The 17,291-nt window shown below is 38.1% G+C and overlaps 1 protein-coding gene across 1 annotated transcript; it reads right to left on the bottom strand.

Annotated features, from left to right (window-relative positions):
* Positions 1-209: 209 nt before the first annotated feature.
* On the bottom strand, positions 210-16,031 carry LOC145807197 (uncharacterized). Its single transcript, XM_082905140.1, has 3 exons — positions 13,749-16,031; positions 11,712-11,758; positions 210-411 (listed from the first exon to the last, which is right to left on the bottom strand). Exons 1-3 carry the CDS (start codon positions 16,029-16,031, stop codon positions 210-212), a joined length of 2,532 nt encoding a protein of 843 aa, XP_082761266.1.
* Positions 16,032-17,291: the final 1,260 nt, after the last annotated feature.

Genomic DNA, 17,291 nt, shown 5'->3' with positions numbered 1-17,291 from the left:
TTGGGGCTCGTTCTTGGTTGGGGGGAATATCTGGAGGTGGTGGAGGAGGCATAGGAAAGTTTCTTTGGAGAAAAGCATTAATCAACGCTTGGTTTTGCTCGGCCAGGCGGTTAATGCTGTTGGTGAGCTCGATGAAATACGGTGGTGGGTTATTTGGATTGGGGGGGTCGGCTTGATGATCGAGAACATTGATGTAAGAAGCCATGGATCTAGTCGTGACCATACACCTTGGCAGATGGTAGGAAAGGGGTTATTGGGGAAGGGCCTCCGATGACAATGAGCACAACTGGCGTGCGAAGTAAGAGTTTCCCACAGACGACGCCAACTGATGATACTACAAGAGACTTGAATGGGTCGGACTGATCCACGCTTCTCCAACCAGTATCCGAGTGATCCAGCCCATCGGAGAACCTGCACAAGAGTTCAATGGGGAATGGGGAGTCCCCCAGCGAACCCTCCAACGAGCAAGTTAGAAAGAGAAGTGGATTGTAGAGATAGAAAAGTTTAACCTTCTTCTTGTCTTCAACGTCTACTTATATCCTCTGGTAATCATTTCGTTGTCCCTTTTGGCCTGTCACCTTGGCCGAAAGTCTATGTTGTAACTTTCCTTGTTCAGGGTGAGGGCGTGCCGTCCAGACGAAGAGGGGTTATCGCAATAAATGCTGTAAGGGGGCCTCATTAATGGCAATGTGTCGTGGCAATAACTTTGCAGATCTTTGTCAGTTGATGTGGCTTGCCCTTCTCTTGCCATGTGTCTTGATGTCATTGGTTCTTATTGCTACATGGGATTTTAGCAGTGCTGGGCTCTAGTATTTGAGATATGTATAAGGCCCCAAATGGTGGGCTATAATTTTTATGGGCTTACCCATGTCAGTAGTCCTCCATTCCCAAGTGTAGCTTTAGTCCAACGAAGGGAATAATGAAGAAAATGAGGGTTGTGAGAGACCGGCAGGGTGAAGGCCGACCGAGAGGGGTGGCCGACCATGAGAAGGGCCGACCGCGAAGGGTGGCCGAGTGGAGGGACCGACCAAGAGGAGGACAGACCGAGAGAAGTGGCCGAGTGGAGGGGCCGACCAAGAAAAATAATATCACAAAAAAAGATTATTTTAAAAAAATATTTATGCCCTTTCAAAAGATAAAATTATATAAAATGATGTATTTTTAATTTTTTTTTCTCCAATTTAATTTTTACTGTCTTAGAAAAAAATTTCTGAAAATAGATTCTGAAAAGCAAAACTAAATAGAATTTATAACCAAGAAAGTTCCGGCATTATTCATTAAAAAAATGTCATTACATTTCAAACAACATAAAGTTAACTAATACAAAATAAGTTATATAACAAATTTGCCCTTGCAAATAGACCGTTTGCAAAAAAAAATATCTTTAATCGTCTTTGTTTGGAACAATATTCAAAATTTAAAATTAAATAAATTACAATTAAAAAATCAAGGGCTAAAGTGGCCCTTTTTTTATATTTCCTTTTCGGGTTAGGTTTTTCGTAGTTGTCTCTCATTCTAACTCCCAATTCTTTCCAAATTAGAAATTCTATTTAAGTTTGGACGTCTGACTTGCACACGTACATATATTTAGAGAGAATTCAAGTCATCGTGTGCTCTTGTTAATACAAAACCAGAAAATTTCGCACAATTCCGAAGAAACTCTTCTGAAGAAATTTATAACTCTGTGAAACTCATTGAGGGAAAGAAAAAGAATGATGGAGAATAACCTAGAAGCAAGCAACAACAATGCCATTGTTGGTGACAAGGACAACGATCTCGAAGAACTCAAGAAGCAGCACGAATCCACCGCCTTAATTCTTTCTGTTAGTAATGGGCGCCCATGTGGCATGACCATTTGAATTTGAATTTGAACCTTATCCAAATAGGTTTTGAAATTGAATTCAAACCTATTTAGGATAACCATTCAGGATACAGATATTATCTCCATTAACTGATATGGATAGATAATAATAACATATTATATATCTGGAATATGGGTTATGGGTGATTAGGAGAGAAACAACGTATGATCTGAGTTTTACCCATATACTGACTCTCTCCCAAAAACAACGATCAAGTCATTTGCACTGTGATTTGTGTGGGTGATATTCAATCTATAATATCAATTCACTGCTGGGTTGGTTTATCAGACTCTGGAAGCATGTGATTTATCCACGAGGTTCTATCATTTAAAGGTATGATCTAAACATTTTATCCGCTGCATGTTTTATACTTTCATTTACATTGGTATCAGAGCAAGTTGATGGATATTTTTGTGTTTCTTTTAATCATGTATATATTTTTATATGTATATGTATACATTATATACATGAATATTTGTAGAGGAGGAAAAAATCTACTTTTATCAGATTAGGAGCATAAATATATTTTTTTTATGTTCATTAATGTCTTTTTTCATACCATAAATGGTTTTATTTTGAAAAAAGGAGTCCAGCAGTACAAAAATCGGACCAAAAAACACCCTGGAAGGCGGCGCGTGGTCTGCACGCGCCACCTAACGCCGTGAGCCGTTTCCACGCGTTCCCACGCGCTCCCACGCGCCAGATGCCCTGCCGACGCGCCTGCACGCGCCATCACGCGCGCGTCAGCGACGCTGCCACGCGCGCGCCCTCCGCGCCACGCACGCCCGCCGTGCTCTGAGCCGCGGGCTGAGCCGCGCACGAGCCGCGCGCCGAGCCGCGTGCTGAGCCGCGCCGTTTTCCTCCGTCGGCTCGGCTGGCTGGCTTGGCTGCTGATGTATTAGGTGCTGTTTGTTTTGTTTTTAATTCTGAATCGCGTTAAATGGTCATAATTAATTCATTACATATTTGTTTTATGCGTGGCTTGTACTGTTAGACTCAGAATTATTTTTTCTACATTCTGTAAAATTTTGAAAATTGTCAAAAAATATAAAATAATTTTTTCTGTGTTAATAATTCATGTTTTATGCTTTAAAATGCTTCTGGTATTGCATAAATGATTTTCTGGGGTTAAAATATTTATTGTAGACTTCTGAAAGGTTTTATTATTTACTGGTAATATTGTCTCATTTTATCAGTTTCTAGATTTTTTATTTCTAATTTTATGTGTGTTTATTAGTTATTTAAAATTCCAGAAAATTTCAGAAAATTCCAGAAAATTTCAAAAATGATGTACACTTTAATTATGGCATAATCTGAATATTGAATACAACATATTTTTTGGATTTTTAATATGTTACAATTAAAGAAGCATGATTATTTATTTATTTATTTATTTATTTAAATTCCATCATTAAATAAATATAGCATGAGTTGTTTGTAAATTTACATTGAGATGCTATTGTATGGAATTTATCATGCTTTGTATATGCCATAAGTAGTGGGAGATTGTTTGATTATTTTTTGCGCATGGAATGAAATTAAATTTTGATAATTATCACTAGAGGCGCAAGAGATGATTACAAGCATAGCAAATTTTCGATCTTGAGACATGTGTAAAATTATCATTATTTAATTTAGATTCTTTTTGCTGCAAAATATTTTGTTTTGTGTTGCTATCATTAATATCCCCTGCGCATTTATTTACTCTGTATGCAGAAATGGCTGCTAAGACAGTGGTGGCAGACTTAACTAAGGAAGAGAAATTGGATGGCGACAATTATGATATATGGCGCGTAAGATCCAATACCTCCTCAATGAGCAAGAAGTGTTGACCATACTTGAACAAGTGATGGTTGAGCCAGAGCAGGGCAATACAGCTCAACATCGTCGTGATCTTGAAGCCTTTCAGACTTGGCGTAACAAAGATCGGTGTGCGCGCTTTACTATGTTGAGCAGCATGCACAACGACTTGATTAGTAAGTTTGAGCATTGCCCGACTGCATTTGAGATGTGGGCAGCTCTCAAGCAAAAGTTTGGTATTACCTCTTTGGTAAAGCTACGTGGGCTGACTATGAAGTTTGACTCATATCAGAAAAGGGTGCATCACTCGATGATGCAGCATTTGAGAGTCATGTCAGCCATGATACGTGAGCTTGCGGCTGCTGGGCATAATTTGACTCAAAAGCAACAAGTACAGGCTGTGATACGCTCTCTGCCAAATTCTTGGGAGCAGATGAAGCAGAACATGATGCATAATGAGAGTGTGAAAACATTCGAAGACATATCGCGTCATTTGGAGCTAGAGGCTGAGCGCCTTGAGGCGGCTAAGTCTGATGGTTCTGCTATGGTGGTTGAGTCAAGCTCACGTAGGACTTCTCAGTTCAAATGTGGAAAAGCAAGAGGTGCCCCTAAGAAGCAAGCAGCGGCTGCGCTTAAGCCCAATGGCGCTAGAAATTTCAAGCGTAAGGGCAAGAGAGGTGGTAAGAAGGCAAAGGCTAAATTGACATGCTTTAACTGTAACAAAGAAGGACACTTCGCTCGGGATTGCCCTGAGCAGAAGAAGGTACTCCCTTACTTAATTTCTCGCATTCAATGCTTTGTGTCTAGTCAAGCATTAATTGCTCATTCTCCTCATTTTTGGGTTGTAGACTCCGGAGCAACAAACCACATCGCGAGGGACAGAGTAGGGTTCGTTGAGTATCGCCGAGTACCAGCTGGGAGCAGAAAAGTTTACATGGGGAACGAGTCCAATGTGGAGGTGCTTGGCATTGGCACATTCAAGCTGGAAATGCGACGAGGGTGCACCTTGTATCTTCATGATGTTCTTTATGCTCCGGATATTCGGCGAAACTTAGTTTCAGTTATTAGCATGATGAGCCTTGGTTTTAGCTTTTGTTTTGAGAATAATGGTGTTAGCATTTATTTGGGAACAATTTTTTATGGTTTTGGTTATCTTTCAGATGGTTTTTTAGTTTTGGATGTGGATGATTCTAGTCTTAATAAAAATGCCAATGGCTCTATTTCTAATATTGCATCTTTTTGTGATAATGATTCTATGAAATGGCATGCTAGATTAGGCCACATAGGGCAAGATAGGATGACTAGATTGGCTAGAGAAGGTCTTTTAGGCCCACTCGCTAGAGTCACTTTGCCTACTTGTGAGCACTGTCTTGCTGGAAAGGCAACAAGGAAACCATTTGGGAAAGCCATAAGGGCATCTATCCCATTGCAACTTATTCATTCTGATATATGTGGACCAATGAATGTGAGGGTAAGGCATGGAGCCCCTTATATCATCACATTTATAGATGATTGCATGCGTTTTGGTCATGTCTATCTGATTTCTCACAAGTCAGAAGCATTGGATTGCTTTAGACGGTATGTTAATGAGGTTGAGAATCAATTAGACAAGAGCATTAAGGCTCTAAGGACTGACCGAGGACATGAGTATCTATCTGAGCAATTTAAAGTGCTCTATGAGGAAAAAGGAGTTATCAGGCAATTGACAATTCCTAGGACTCCGCAACAAAATGGTGTAGCGGAGAGAAGGAATCGCACATTGCTTGACATGGTTAGATCAATGATGGCGCAAGCTAATCTTCCAATTTCTTATTGGGGAGATGCTTTGTTGACTGCTGCCTACATCCTCAACCATGTGCCCTCCAAATCAGTTCCTTCCACCCCATATGAGATGTGGACTGGCAAAAAGCCTGATTTGGGCAATTTGCGGCCTTGGGGTTCGGCAGCTTACATACACAACGCTTCTCATAAGTTTGGGAAGTTGGGCCCTAGAGGAAAGAAGTGTATCTTCATTCTCTATAGTGAGCATTCTAAGGGCTATGTGTTTGTTGGGGAGCATCCGGATGGAAGTGTGACTGAAATTGAGTCGCGAGATGTGGATTTCCTAGAGAAGGATTTCCCTAGCAGAGGTGAGGTAACTAGAGAAGTAGAACTCTACGAGATGGAGGATCTACTTGAAGGCGCACCTAGTAGCTTAGTAGAGAATGAGGAAATAATTCCTCAAGCTCCTAGGGACAGTGGGAGCGATCTACCTACCCATGGATTAGATCCAATGAATGAGGATTCTCAGGATTCTCAACTACGTAGAAGCAAACGTAGAGCTATACCCCGTCGTCGTTTTGAGGTTGAAGGGGAAGCATTCATGATTGCTCCGAGTGATGAGATGGAGCCTAAGAATCTCAAAGAGGCTCTCTCATCCCCTGCTAGTAAAGAATGGAGTACTGCAATGGATGAAGAAATAGAGTCTATGAAAAAAATCATGTCTGGGACTTGGTTGATTTGCCGCTAGGGCGCAAGACTATTGGGAACAAATGGGTTCTCAAAATCAAGCGCAAGGCGGATGGTTCCATAGAAAGGTATAAGGCTCGCCTAGTGGCGAAAGGTTACACCCAACGAGAGGGTGCGGACTATGAGGAAACTTTTTCACCAATTGTAAGGTTTGCCTCTATTCGCCTAATCCTTGCCATAGTAGCTCAATTGGACTTAGAGCTATATCAGATGGACGTTAAAACTGTATTTCTCAATGGAGAATTGGATGAAGAGATATATATAGATCAACCAGAAGGCTTTGTGGCAGTAGGTCAGGAGCGCAAATTTTGCAAGCTTCAACGATCTATTTATGGCTTAAAGCAATCATCCAGACAGTGGAATCTAAGATTTCATCGAGCCATTGTTTCTAATGGGTTTACGATGATTGATGAAGATCACTGTGTGTATGTTAAGCGGTCCAAGGACATTTTTCTGATATTGTCATTATATGTAGATGACATATTATTGGCTGGAAATGACAAGGAAATGATTGTCGCCACTAAAATGTGGTTGTTCTCTACATTTGAAATGAAGGACATGGGTGAGGCGAGCTATGTGATCGGTGTTAAGATCCTTAGGGATCGCTCTAGGAGACTTCTTGGTTTGTCTCAAGAGACTTACATTAAGACTATTCTAGAGCGGTTCCAGATGCAGAGCTGCAAACCCATTGACACTCCTGTTGCAAAAGACGAGAGCCTAAGCCTTGATATGGGTCCTAAGACTCAAGAAGAAAATGAAAAGATGGCCCGTGTTCCCTATGCAAATGCTGTTGGAAGCTTGATGTATGCTATGATGTGTACACATCCTGACATTTGTTATGCAGTCGGATTGGTGAGTCGTTACCAATCCAACCCAGGACCAACTCATTGGAAAGCAGTTAAGAGGATATTACGATATCTTAGAGGGACTACAGATTACACACTTTGCTACCAGAGTTCAGATCTACATCTAGTTGGCTATTGTGATGCTGACTGGGGAGGAGACCTAGATGAGCGTAAGTCTACTTCAAGATATGCTTTCATGCTTAGCGATGGTGCTATTTCTTAGAGCAGTAAGAAGCAATCCTGTATCGCCTTATCGACTATGGAGGCTGAGTTTGTGGCTTGTTCATCTGCCGTTCAGGAAGCCGTGTGGTTGAGGAGATTCCTTCAGCATTTGGATGTTGTCACACACACTTCAGACCCAGTGACTATCCATTGTGATAGCATGGCTGCACTCGCTTACGCTAAGGATCCTAAATACCATGGCAGAACCAAACACATTGATGTGAGGTTCAACTTTATCAGAGATATTTTGGCGCAGAAAGAAGTGATTCTGGAGCACATCCCTACGAGTCGCATGGTTGCGAACCCTTTGACTAAGCCCATTGCTAGAGATGTTTATCTTACTCATGTTAGGGCTTTAGGACTACGTAGGTGGTGATATTTTTTATGTGTATTCAATTGAACTCATTTTTTTAGGGATATTTATGCCATTAGTATTCATACTTGTTTCTATTACACATTTATGTTTACTACTTTAGTAATGGTTTGTGAATTAGCATACACAAAATAATTAAATTGATGTTAGCAGGCAAGATTGGCTCACTCACACGAGCAATCGCCCTTAGCGCTAGGTAGCGAGTAAGGATGAGACTAGAAGCTAAAATTATCCACTAGCTATGTCGCCTTGGTTGGAGCCAAGATGAGGTCTTGTTAGAGACCGACCATGGATATGAGAGTACCCACTTTTTCATGATATGTCTGTTATGGATAGCCAGATGCGAGATCTCATTTGATGCCTGAGAAGCGAGCAAATAGAGAATTCGAGTTAGACGCTAGGAAGCGACTCGTGCGCTTAAGAGCGACTAGACTAAGATCTGTATGGTGTGTGAGTTTAACATCACTCTTTGGAAGAGTAACTCCACTATAACATGCATTCATACTGCATGTGCTTATCGACCCGTTAGCGAGGTGAAAGAATGGATCCCTGCTTCTTCACCGTGTGAGTCCTAAAAGTCATTTTTCCTTAAATGACTTCACTTTGTGCCTTTTGTGACCTTTGACTATGTCATAAGATGAGGAGTTGATGTTCAGCTAATTTGGTATGTTGCCTGCGGTCATGTATGATTCGGCTTTAAGGGACATTACTGGGAAAGCGGTCAATTTCAAATTGAATGATATGACGGTGAAGGGAAGATCATCTAGTTCTACATCTCTGCTCTATATTCACTGTCGACAACTCACATCGCTCTTTATAGGATGCTGATTGGGTGTGAATATAATGCGGGACCTAGGAGAGTCAAACATGCTCTTTGAGGGATTAGAGATGTTTTTGGACTGATGTAGCTAGAGGGGTCTAGGTACATGAGACACTATTTCTGTTCTTTTTGGGTTGATGTCTCTATGCTGACTCATATTGAGTTTCTAGTATAGAGCTCCCACATGCAGGTGTTCTCAACGGTCTCACGGTGCATTGGCTAGTATGAGATTGTTCATTTTTGGGGAGATTGAGATAGAGATGTGGCAGTGTCATGCCAGCTCATGTGCGAGTGGGAGATGTTAGTAATGGGCGCCCATGTGGCATGACCATTTGAATTTGAATTTGAACCTTATCCAAATAGGTTTTGAAATTGAATTCAAACCTATTTAGGATAACCACTCAAGATACGGATATTATATCCATTAACTGATATGGATAGATAATAATAACATATTATATATCTGGAATATGGGTTATGGGTGATTAGGAGAGAAACAACGTATGATCTGAGTTTTACCCATATACTAAACTCTCTCCCAAAAACAACGATCAAGTCATTTGCACTGTGATTTGTATGGGTGATATTCAATCTGTAATATCACTTCACTGCTGGGTTGGTTTATCAGACTCTGGAAGCACGTGATTTATCCACGACGTTCTATCATTTAAAGGTATGATCTAAACATTTTATCCGCTCCATGTTTTATACTTTGATTTACACTTTCAAATATGAAGTTTTTAGAACTAGACAACCAAACCGCCGATGATTTGAGAATAATGAAGAAAAAGTTTATTGGTAGTTTTGGAACCGACCCAGATGGCGAAAAAATGGCACGAAGTCAAGAGAGTAGTGACATAATGGATCATGAGCACGGGGTGGCAATAGATGGACTGACCCTTCCAAGATTGCCACCGGTGAAATAGTCGGAAGGCCTAATTGGGATTTGTAGTGTGCCTTTTGAGAAGCAATTAACAGAGTCGGATGTGAAAGACAACCTAAGTAGGATATCCATACCCAAATCCATAATTGAAAAATTCTTGAAGCCATTGATGAATTCAAAGGAGGATCTTGTGAGTGGGATTTCGGTGACAACTTATGATTCGAAGGGGAATGAGTATCCGATGAAATTCAAAACTTGGGCTTCTAAAATTCATGTTCTTACTGAAGGGTGGAAGGGTTTTTGTCGTGCCAACAAACTTAAAGCTCATCAGGATTGGGTCACCATTTGGATGTTTCGCCATATCAAAACTGAGAAGCTTTGCTTTATTGTAATGGCTAGACGGTTTCCAATATATCAATCGATGATCAAGAGAAGTAGCAAAAAAGAGTGATTTTCAAAACAGGAATCAATCAGGAAACATGGCGAAAAATATGAAAGAAGATTTTTTTCGAAGGTAAGTGGATAGGATAGATTCTTAAAATTTCTTGTCATGGTTCTTTATGTTCACATTAATTTTTTGAAAAATATTTAGTGGCCCGAATTTTTGTTGTTCGAATGGCTTAAATGTGTCAAAACGACGTCGTTTTTGGTATTTTGAGCCATGATTTTTCGTGCCACTTATCATTGTTGTGATTTTTTTTTCTTCTTAGTTTTAAATCCACTTTTAATCACATGATGCATCAAAATAATTTGAAATTAAAGATTAGCACATTGTGTTTGTGGTGGGGAGAGTATTCAGTATGTTTGTTTCAATTTTATGAATTTAGTTTTATGAAATCTGAGTTTTTTGTTTTTTGTGTTTTTTTGTTTTTAGTGAATATTTTTTAAATTTTAAACAATTTTTTTTATTTTAGATGCACTTTATTTAAATGTATCTAAATAGTTAAATATTTGTTAAAAAATTAATAAATATACAAAAATACGAAAAATATATTGAATTTTCGTATTTGTTTTGTATTTTTTGTATTATAGTATTTTTTAAAGATTTTTTTTCACAAATATTATATTTTTTAAGTATATTTATGTTAGGTGTATCTAAAAATTAAAAAAAAAATTACTTAAAATATTGAAAAAAATCATTGAAAACATTAAAATACAAAAATTAAAAAAGCAGAATTTTCTAAAAACTGTTTTCTGAAAACCAGAACCAAACAAGCTTTGTTTGGTTGAGTTTTGAAATAAAAATAAAATAAAAAACTAGTTTGGTCAAAAAATAATAAAAATCATCGTCACATGATTTGTTTTGGGACAAAAATATTTTTTAAAATTTTGAAAATATTTTTTTGATATTTATTTTTATTAAACTAATTTTTGTTTTTAGAAAAATAAAATAAATTTTAAAAATACAACCAAATAGAATAAGAACTCATCAAAGAGCTGGTACGGACTAAAAAAAATGCTAAAACTTGTATTATTGAAGGCCCATGGGCCAGAATTCTAGAGATGAAAGGATAAGTTACTGAGTGCTTCCGGACACGGTAAGGTGGTTTGAGAAATATTGGGTGAATTTTACAATTTTATATTAGAATATGGGGGATATAGGGTTGTTGCTGTACCCCTTTATCAGGTAAATTATTCATAAAAAAAATTTGAATTAATCAAACATCTATAATCGGATCACAAGGCCACATTTGATGTTCTCCTTTTTCATACCATATACCAGACAAATGGGGGTCTCTATTCGTACCTCTCCTACCAAAATTTGTATTCACCAGAACTGCATCACGAGCGCATATCAAAATAAAGTTTATCATCTTATAACCGGGATTTATGCAAAGACTCCAAACATTTTTTCTATATATCTTGGGGTTCTTTTTAAATTTACTGTCGCGGATTTTACTTTTTTTTTTATTTTTTTTTGTTATGTAATGTACTGAGACTTGTCAAAAATTTACCATTTTTTGTTTTTTATTTTTTATTTTTTTGTTATGTAATGTACTGAGACTTGTCAAAAATTTACCAATTCCATCAAGATCCCGAATTAATAGTCTTTGACCCATGTAAAGAATGGTTGGGAGGAATTTAGTAAGTATGCTAGATTCATTGCCTGGTGGGACGAAGGAGATATATATAAGTGGTTTAAAAGGATGACTTAAGAGAAGTGGCATTCTCATATTGGGATTTCTAGGGATATAGAGGCATGCAGTGATAGGTAAAGAACCATGACAAGAAATTCTATGACTCTATCCTATCCACTTGCCTTTGAAAAAAATTAGGAAAATCACAAAAAATTGTTTGAAACCCTAATGAAATTCCTACAATTTCACCCATAATGATGTGAAATAATAGGTGTCAATTTTTAATTTGTTGTATACTTAATTATGTAGAGCTCTATTACCTTACTGCATCATTGGAGATATATTTTGGTGTTTCAAAAGTGAGTCTCTACAATTTCTCATTAAAGTTTGTAAATTTTATCATGAATTTGAAAAAAATAAAAATAAAAATAAAAAAATTCAACCTTACATTGATTGGTAATTTTCCCAAAAACAAGAAAAATTTCTTTCCATTCATTTATTTCTGGGCGAATAATACTAACGGTTTTTATAGTTTGGGACTTGTCACTTTGGTCCCCTGACCTTTTAATTGTGATATATTTGACTCTAAATTTTGAATCTCGTTCCAAATAAGAACTACACTGTTGTTCAATTTTAAGGGCAAAGTCGTTAATTTGATAAAATATAAATTAATTTGACAAAAATAAATGCCAAAAAATTATTTCTACCTATCAAAGATAAAATTATATAAAAATGATAAATCTTTTATACTTTTATTTTTTTTTATTTTTTACCAAATTAATTTTTAGTATGGATTTGGATGATGATCATGTAATGGGTGGTTATTTTTGTTGATTTTTTTTATGATTATCATGTAATACATGGTTGTATTTGTTGTTAATAGATATTTTTACATGGTTATAATATAATGGATGATTATTAAGTTTTTAATGTGTAATCGATATTTTTAATATATGAAATGTTTCTAGTTTTTGAATTTTTTGATTTAACGGATTAGTTTAATAATGGTATCAAAGTTGTCGCAATGTTTGAATTTTGAAAAAATAAAAACTAATTTAATGAAAATAATATCACAAAAAAAAATTATTTAAAAAAAATATTTATGCCCTTTCAAAGATAAAATTATATAAAATGATGTATTTTTAATTTTTTTCTCCAATTTAATTTTTTACTGTCTTAGAAAAAAATTTCTGAAAATAGATTCTGAAAAGGAAACTAAATAGAATTTATAACCAAGAAAGTTCGGGCATTATTCATTAAAAAAATGTCATTATATTTCAAACAACATAAAGTTAACTAATACAAAATAAGTTATATAACAAATTTGCCCTTGCAAATAGACCGTTTGCGAAAAAAACATCTTTGATCGTCTTTGTCAGAAACAATATTCAAAATTTAAAATCAAATAAATTACAATTAAAAAATCAAAAGCCAAAATGGCCCTTTTTTTATATTTCCTTTTCGGGTTAGGTTTTTCGTAGTTGTCTCTCCTCATTCCAACTCCCAATTCTTTCCAAATTAGAAATTCTATTTAAGTTTGGACGTCTGACTTGCACACGTACATATATTTAGAGAGAATTCAAGTCATCGTGTGCTCTTGTTTTTTTTTTTTGATCAGCAAAAGATAAAATTTATTGATGAACCAAAAGAAGATTACATCAATGACGAGAGCGATGAGTGCAAAGAGCATCAAAGCGAAACAAACCAGTCCCAACTAGGTTGGCACCGATAAGACCGCCCTATCATCTGCTAGCACACCAACAAAGTTGGAGAGAATCCAACCGCAAAGACAGAACCCCACAGTGAGGCAAGAGACATACACCCACCCCCAGCCCACCAATGCAGCAAAACTTCAATTGACCCAACACTGTAACAGCAGGAACTCCAGTCAGATGCAAGCCTCAACAACCGAGTCCAAAAGACAGCAGTCCTTATATAGAAGAGTTGCATCTTTTTCAGAAGACCATCTTCGCCAAAACAGATCAAAGCTTCAGCAGAATTCAATCAACTCTGTGCAGAGATACAGCAGCAGCCCCATAAGCACCAATTGATCTCACTGCCATATCAATAGCCCAAAAGACAGCAGTCCTTAGTTCACCACAGGGAATTGCATCTTTATCAGAAGCCCATAGCAGCAAGATAAGCACCACAGCAGTTCAGATCAAATCTGTGCAGAGATAGAAAGCAGAAAAACCAGCAGCAGAACAGAAAGACATCCACAGCTCAATACCTCTACTACTTCACCCCAGAAATTTACTTAAAACACCAACTGATCTCACTGCCATATCAATATACACCCGGAGCACCTGTATTAGATTCTAAGGTGACACACCCCTACCTCCCAAACACCTACGCACCTGGGGCAGATTCTCAACCACATCATGAACAGAGTACTGCGACAAACTTGTATTAGATCTTATCCATAGGGCAATTCTAGTTTTAATTAGTTCACAGACATCCATAAAGCAGTGCTGTTTGCCATTCAAAATACAGTCATTCCTCAGAGTCCATATTGACCAAAACACAGCGAATGGAATTACATTCCAAATTTTAGTTTCAAATATACTCCATTTGAACCCTCTCCACCACTCCAGCACACCTCTAGCATTCTCAGGAATTACCCATTGCATACCCCACCAGGACATAATATTCGACCAAATTTTCCAAGCAAACATGCACTGGAGCAACACATGACAATCTGTTTCAACAGCACAGCCACAGAACACACACTCTGTGGTTGCATCCTGACTGAGACACCCTATACGCTGAAGGAATGCTCTAGACTTGATTCTACCCTTCCAAACAAGCCATCCGAAAAACTGCACTCTTGGAGGAGATAAATTCTGCCAAATCCACCTAACATCCTCCGACCCCTGAGCTGCATCATTCCTGCTATATATTGATTGTATGGTGAACATTCCTGAAATTGAGGCTTTCCAAACTAAGGAGTCAACACTATCTGTTAAAATTGGCTCATGAGCAATCAAGTATGCTCTAAGTCTTTCCAACTCATCTTCCTCCCAAGCCCTCAGACCTCTTCTGAACCTAAGACTCCACCCAGCTGAATTGTTTCTCCTGTCAATCATCTGATTAAGATTAGCCTCTTTGTCATCTGACAGCTCAAATAATCTGGGAAACTCAACCCTCAAACTACAATTAGATGCCCAATGATCCTCCCAAAAACTAATTCTCCTCCCATTTCCAACTTTGATGACAGAATTCTCCATGAAGAAGTTAAATAAGTTGGGACTGATGTGTTCTAAATTAAGAATATCACCCCATATTCTTGAACACTGAATGCCTTCCACCAAAAAAGGTCTCCATCTCCCACCAAAGCTGCCGTACTTGCTAGCCACAACATCTTTCCACAATGCTTGATCCTCACCACCATATCTCCACCACCATTTTGCTAAGAGACACTCATTAACATCTCTCAGCCTTCTAATACCCAAACCACCACACCATTTCTTTTTGGTGATCTCTTCCCAACGCACCATATGGAGCTTCTTTTTTGTTTCCAGACCTCCCCATAAGAACCTGGCTTGGATTCTATCTAACAACTTAACTACACCCACAGGGACTTTAAATAAAGATAAGTAATACACTGGTAATGAAGTTAACACTGACTTGATCATAGTTAACCGACCCCCAAAAGAGAGTGTCTTTCTCTTCCAAGAAGCTAACTTGGACTTGAATTTATTGATCACTGGCAACCATGTAGTCTTCTTTTTTGGACTAGCCCCAAGAGGCAACCCAAGATATGTGAAAGGCAGCTTTTGACCTTGACAGTTCAGTCTCTTGGCGAAATCAGCCACCACCTCATTTTGTACCCCCACCCTACATACATTACTTTTATGGAAGTTAATCCTTAATCCAGACAGCATTTCAAAGCATCTCAAAATTCGTTTAACATTCAGAATTTCTTGCTCTTCAGCCTCGCAAAACACAATAGTATCATTCGCGAATTGTAGGTGGGTTACATTGATCCTCCTAGTGCCTATAACAACTCCTTTGATTAGACCCAAATCTTTCGCCCTTTGGAATAACATATTAAGACCTTCAGCCACAATGATAAAAAGAAACGGCGACAGTGGATCCCCTTGTCTGAGTCCGTTTTCTGGACAAAATTCAGCTGTAGGTGAGCCATTCACCAAGATTGAAACTCTAGATGATTGCAAACATTCCTTTATCCACCTTATCCACTTGTTTTGAAAACCAAAGCTGGATAGCATTTCGAATAAACACTCCCAATTTACTAAGTCGAAAGCTTTTTCAAAATCCAATTTCAAAATCATCCCTTTCTGCTTTTTCTTCTTCCACCAATCCACAATTTCATTAGATATTAACACCCCATCCAAAATGTTCCGTCCCCCAATGAATGCAGTTTGAGAATCCCCAATTATCCTTGGTAGCACCTTTTTCAACCTTGATGCTAGAACCTTAGAAAGAATCTTATAGATGGAACCAATAAGGCTAATTGGCCTATAATCCGAAATACCCTCCGGACAATCTTTCTTAGGAATTAAGGTTGTGAAAGAGCTATTAATACCTTTGGCTAGACGCCCATTATCATAGAATTCATTGAAGAACTGTAGGATTTCTTTTTTAAACACCTTCCAGCACTTCTGAAAGCATGCCATGTTAAACCCATCCGGTCATGGAGCCTTGTTACCATCACTTTCCTTCACAGCCCTCCATATTTCCTCCTCAGAGAATGGCGCAACTAACCCATCCGAAACTTCATCATGCCCAATGGTTTCGAAGAGACCTTTAAGCTTGGGCCTGGATTTCCACTCCTCTGAAAATCTCCTTTTGGAATGTTTAAACACCTCCTGTTTAATCCTACAAGGATCTTCGTACATCACCCCATCTACTTCAATTGAGTTTAACAAATTTTTATTCTGTCTACTGGTGGCAACAATATGAAAAAATCTTGTGTTTTTGTCCCCTTGAAGGTTCCAATTCAGTCTAGATTTCTGCTTCCACATCCATTCTTCTCGTTTAACCAGTGACCATACTTCTTTTCTGACTTCTCTTCTTCTTCGAACCTCATTCTCCTCAAGATTTCTCGACTCAGCCACTAAATCAATAGCATGAAGCTCCTCATCTGCTACCTTTAACGCCGAAGTTACATTCCCAAAAACCTCTCTATTCCATTTCTTCAAATCTGCTCGAAGCATCTTTAGTTTATTCATTATAACAAAACCTGCCCATCCAGACAATGCAGACTCCTCCCAGGATTTCTTCACAAGGCTTCCAAAATTGGGATGGAGAAACCAAGCATTTAAAAAGCGAAACGACCTTGGACCCCAATCCCTCCCATCTTCTAACAGTAACAGTGGACAATGGTCAGACACACTTCTCTCCAAACCCCATAGTTTAAAATTAACCCTTTCCAGCCACTCAGTTGACAACAAGATCCTATCAATCCTACTCCATCTTTCCCCTTCAGTAGCATTACACCAAGTAAATTGCCTACCCATCATAGGTAAATCAATAAGCTCTAACTTTTCAATGAATTGGTTGAACTCCTTCATCCCTTTGTCTCTTCTGGAACATCCTCTTCTTTCCCCAATATTCCTAATTTCATTAAAGTCCCCAGCCAGGCACCAAGGATCACTAAACATTGATTTCAATCTATGTAATACACTCCAAAATTTACCCCTCTCATTCACCTCATTTGGAGCATGGATATTGAGCAGTACACATTTGAAATTTGGCAAAAGTGTCCCAGAGAGTATAATACAGTGCCTAGTGCTACAGCACTGAGAGAGCTGGAATACAGATGACTTCCAAATACACAACAATCCCCCTGCCCTTCCAACAGAATCAACCACCATATATTCCATATCTTCATCTGGCCATAATGATTGTACAAATAAGGATGAAACATCAGATCT

The sequence above is a fragment of the Camellia sinensis genome, chromosome 14, assembly GCF_055761805.1.
Source record: "Camellia sinensis isolate YWXY chromosome 14, ASM5576180v1, whole genome shotgun sequence".
Taxonomy (NCBI): domain Eukaryota; kingdom Viridiplantae; phylum Streptophyta; class Magnoliopsida; order Ericales; family Theaceae; genus Camellia; species Camellia sinensis.
This window is presented reverse-complemented; position numbering and strand designations above follow the sequence as displayed.

Bases quoted from the DNA above. Each gene is read 5' to 3' on its own strand.
- LOC145807197 (XM_082905140.1), bottom strand. From the start codon at position 16,031: ATGGCATGCTTTCAGAAGTGCTGGAAGGTGTTTAAAAAAGAAATCCTA. The intron at 11,759-13,748 runs GTGCGTAGGTGT...GAGAAATTGTAG, and splicing joins TGGTTGAGAATCTGCCCCAG to AGACTCACTTTTGAAACACC. The intron at 412-11,711 runs GTAATAGAGCTC...ACTCTTGTGCAG, and splicing joins ATCTCCAATGATGCAGTAAG to GTTCTCCGATGGGCTGGATC.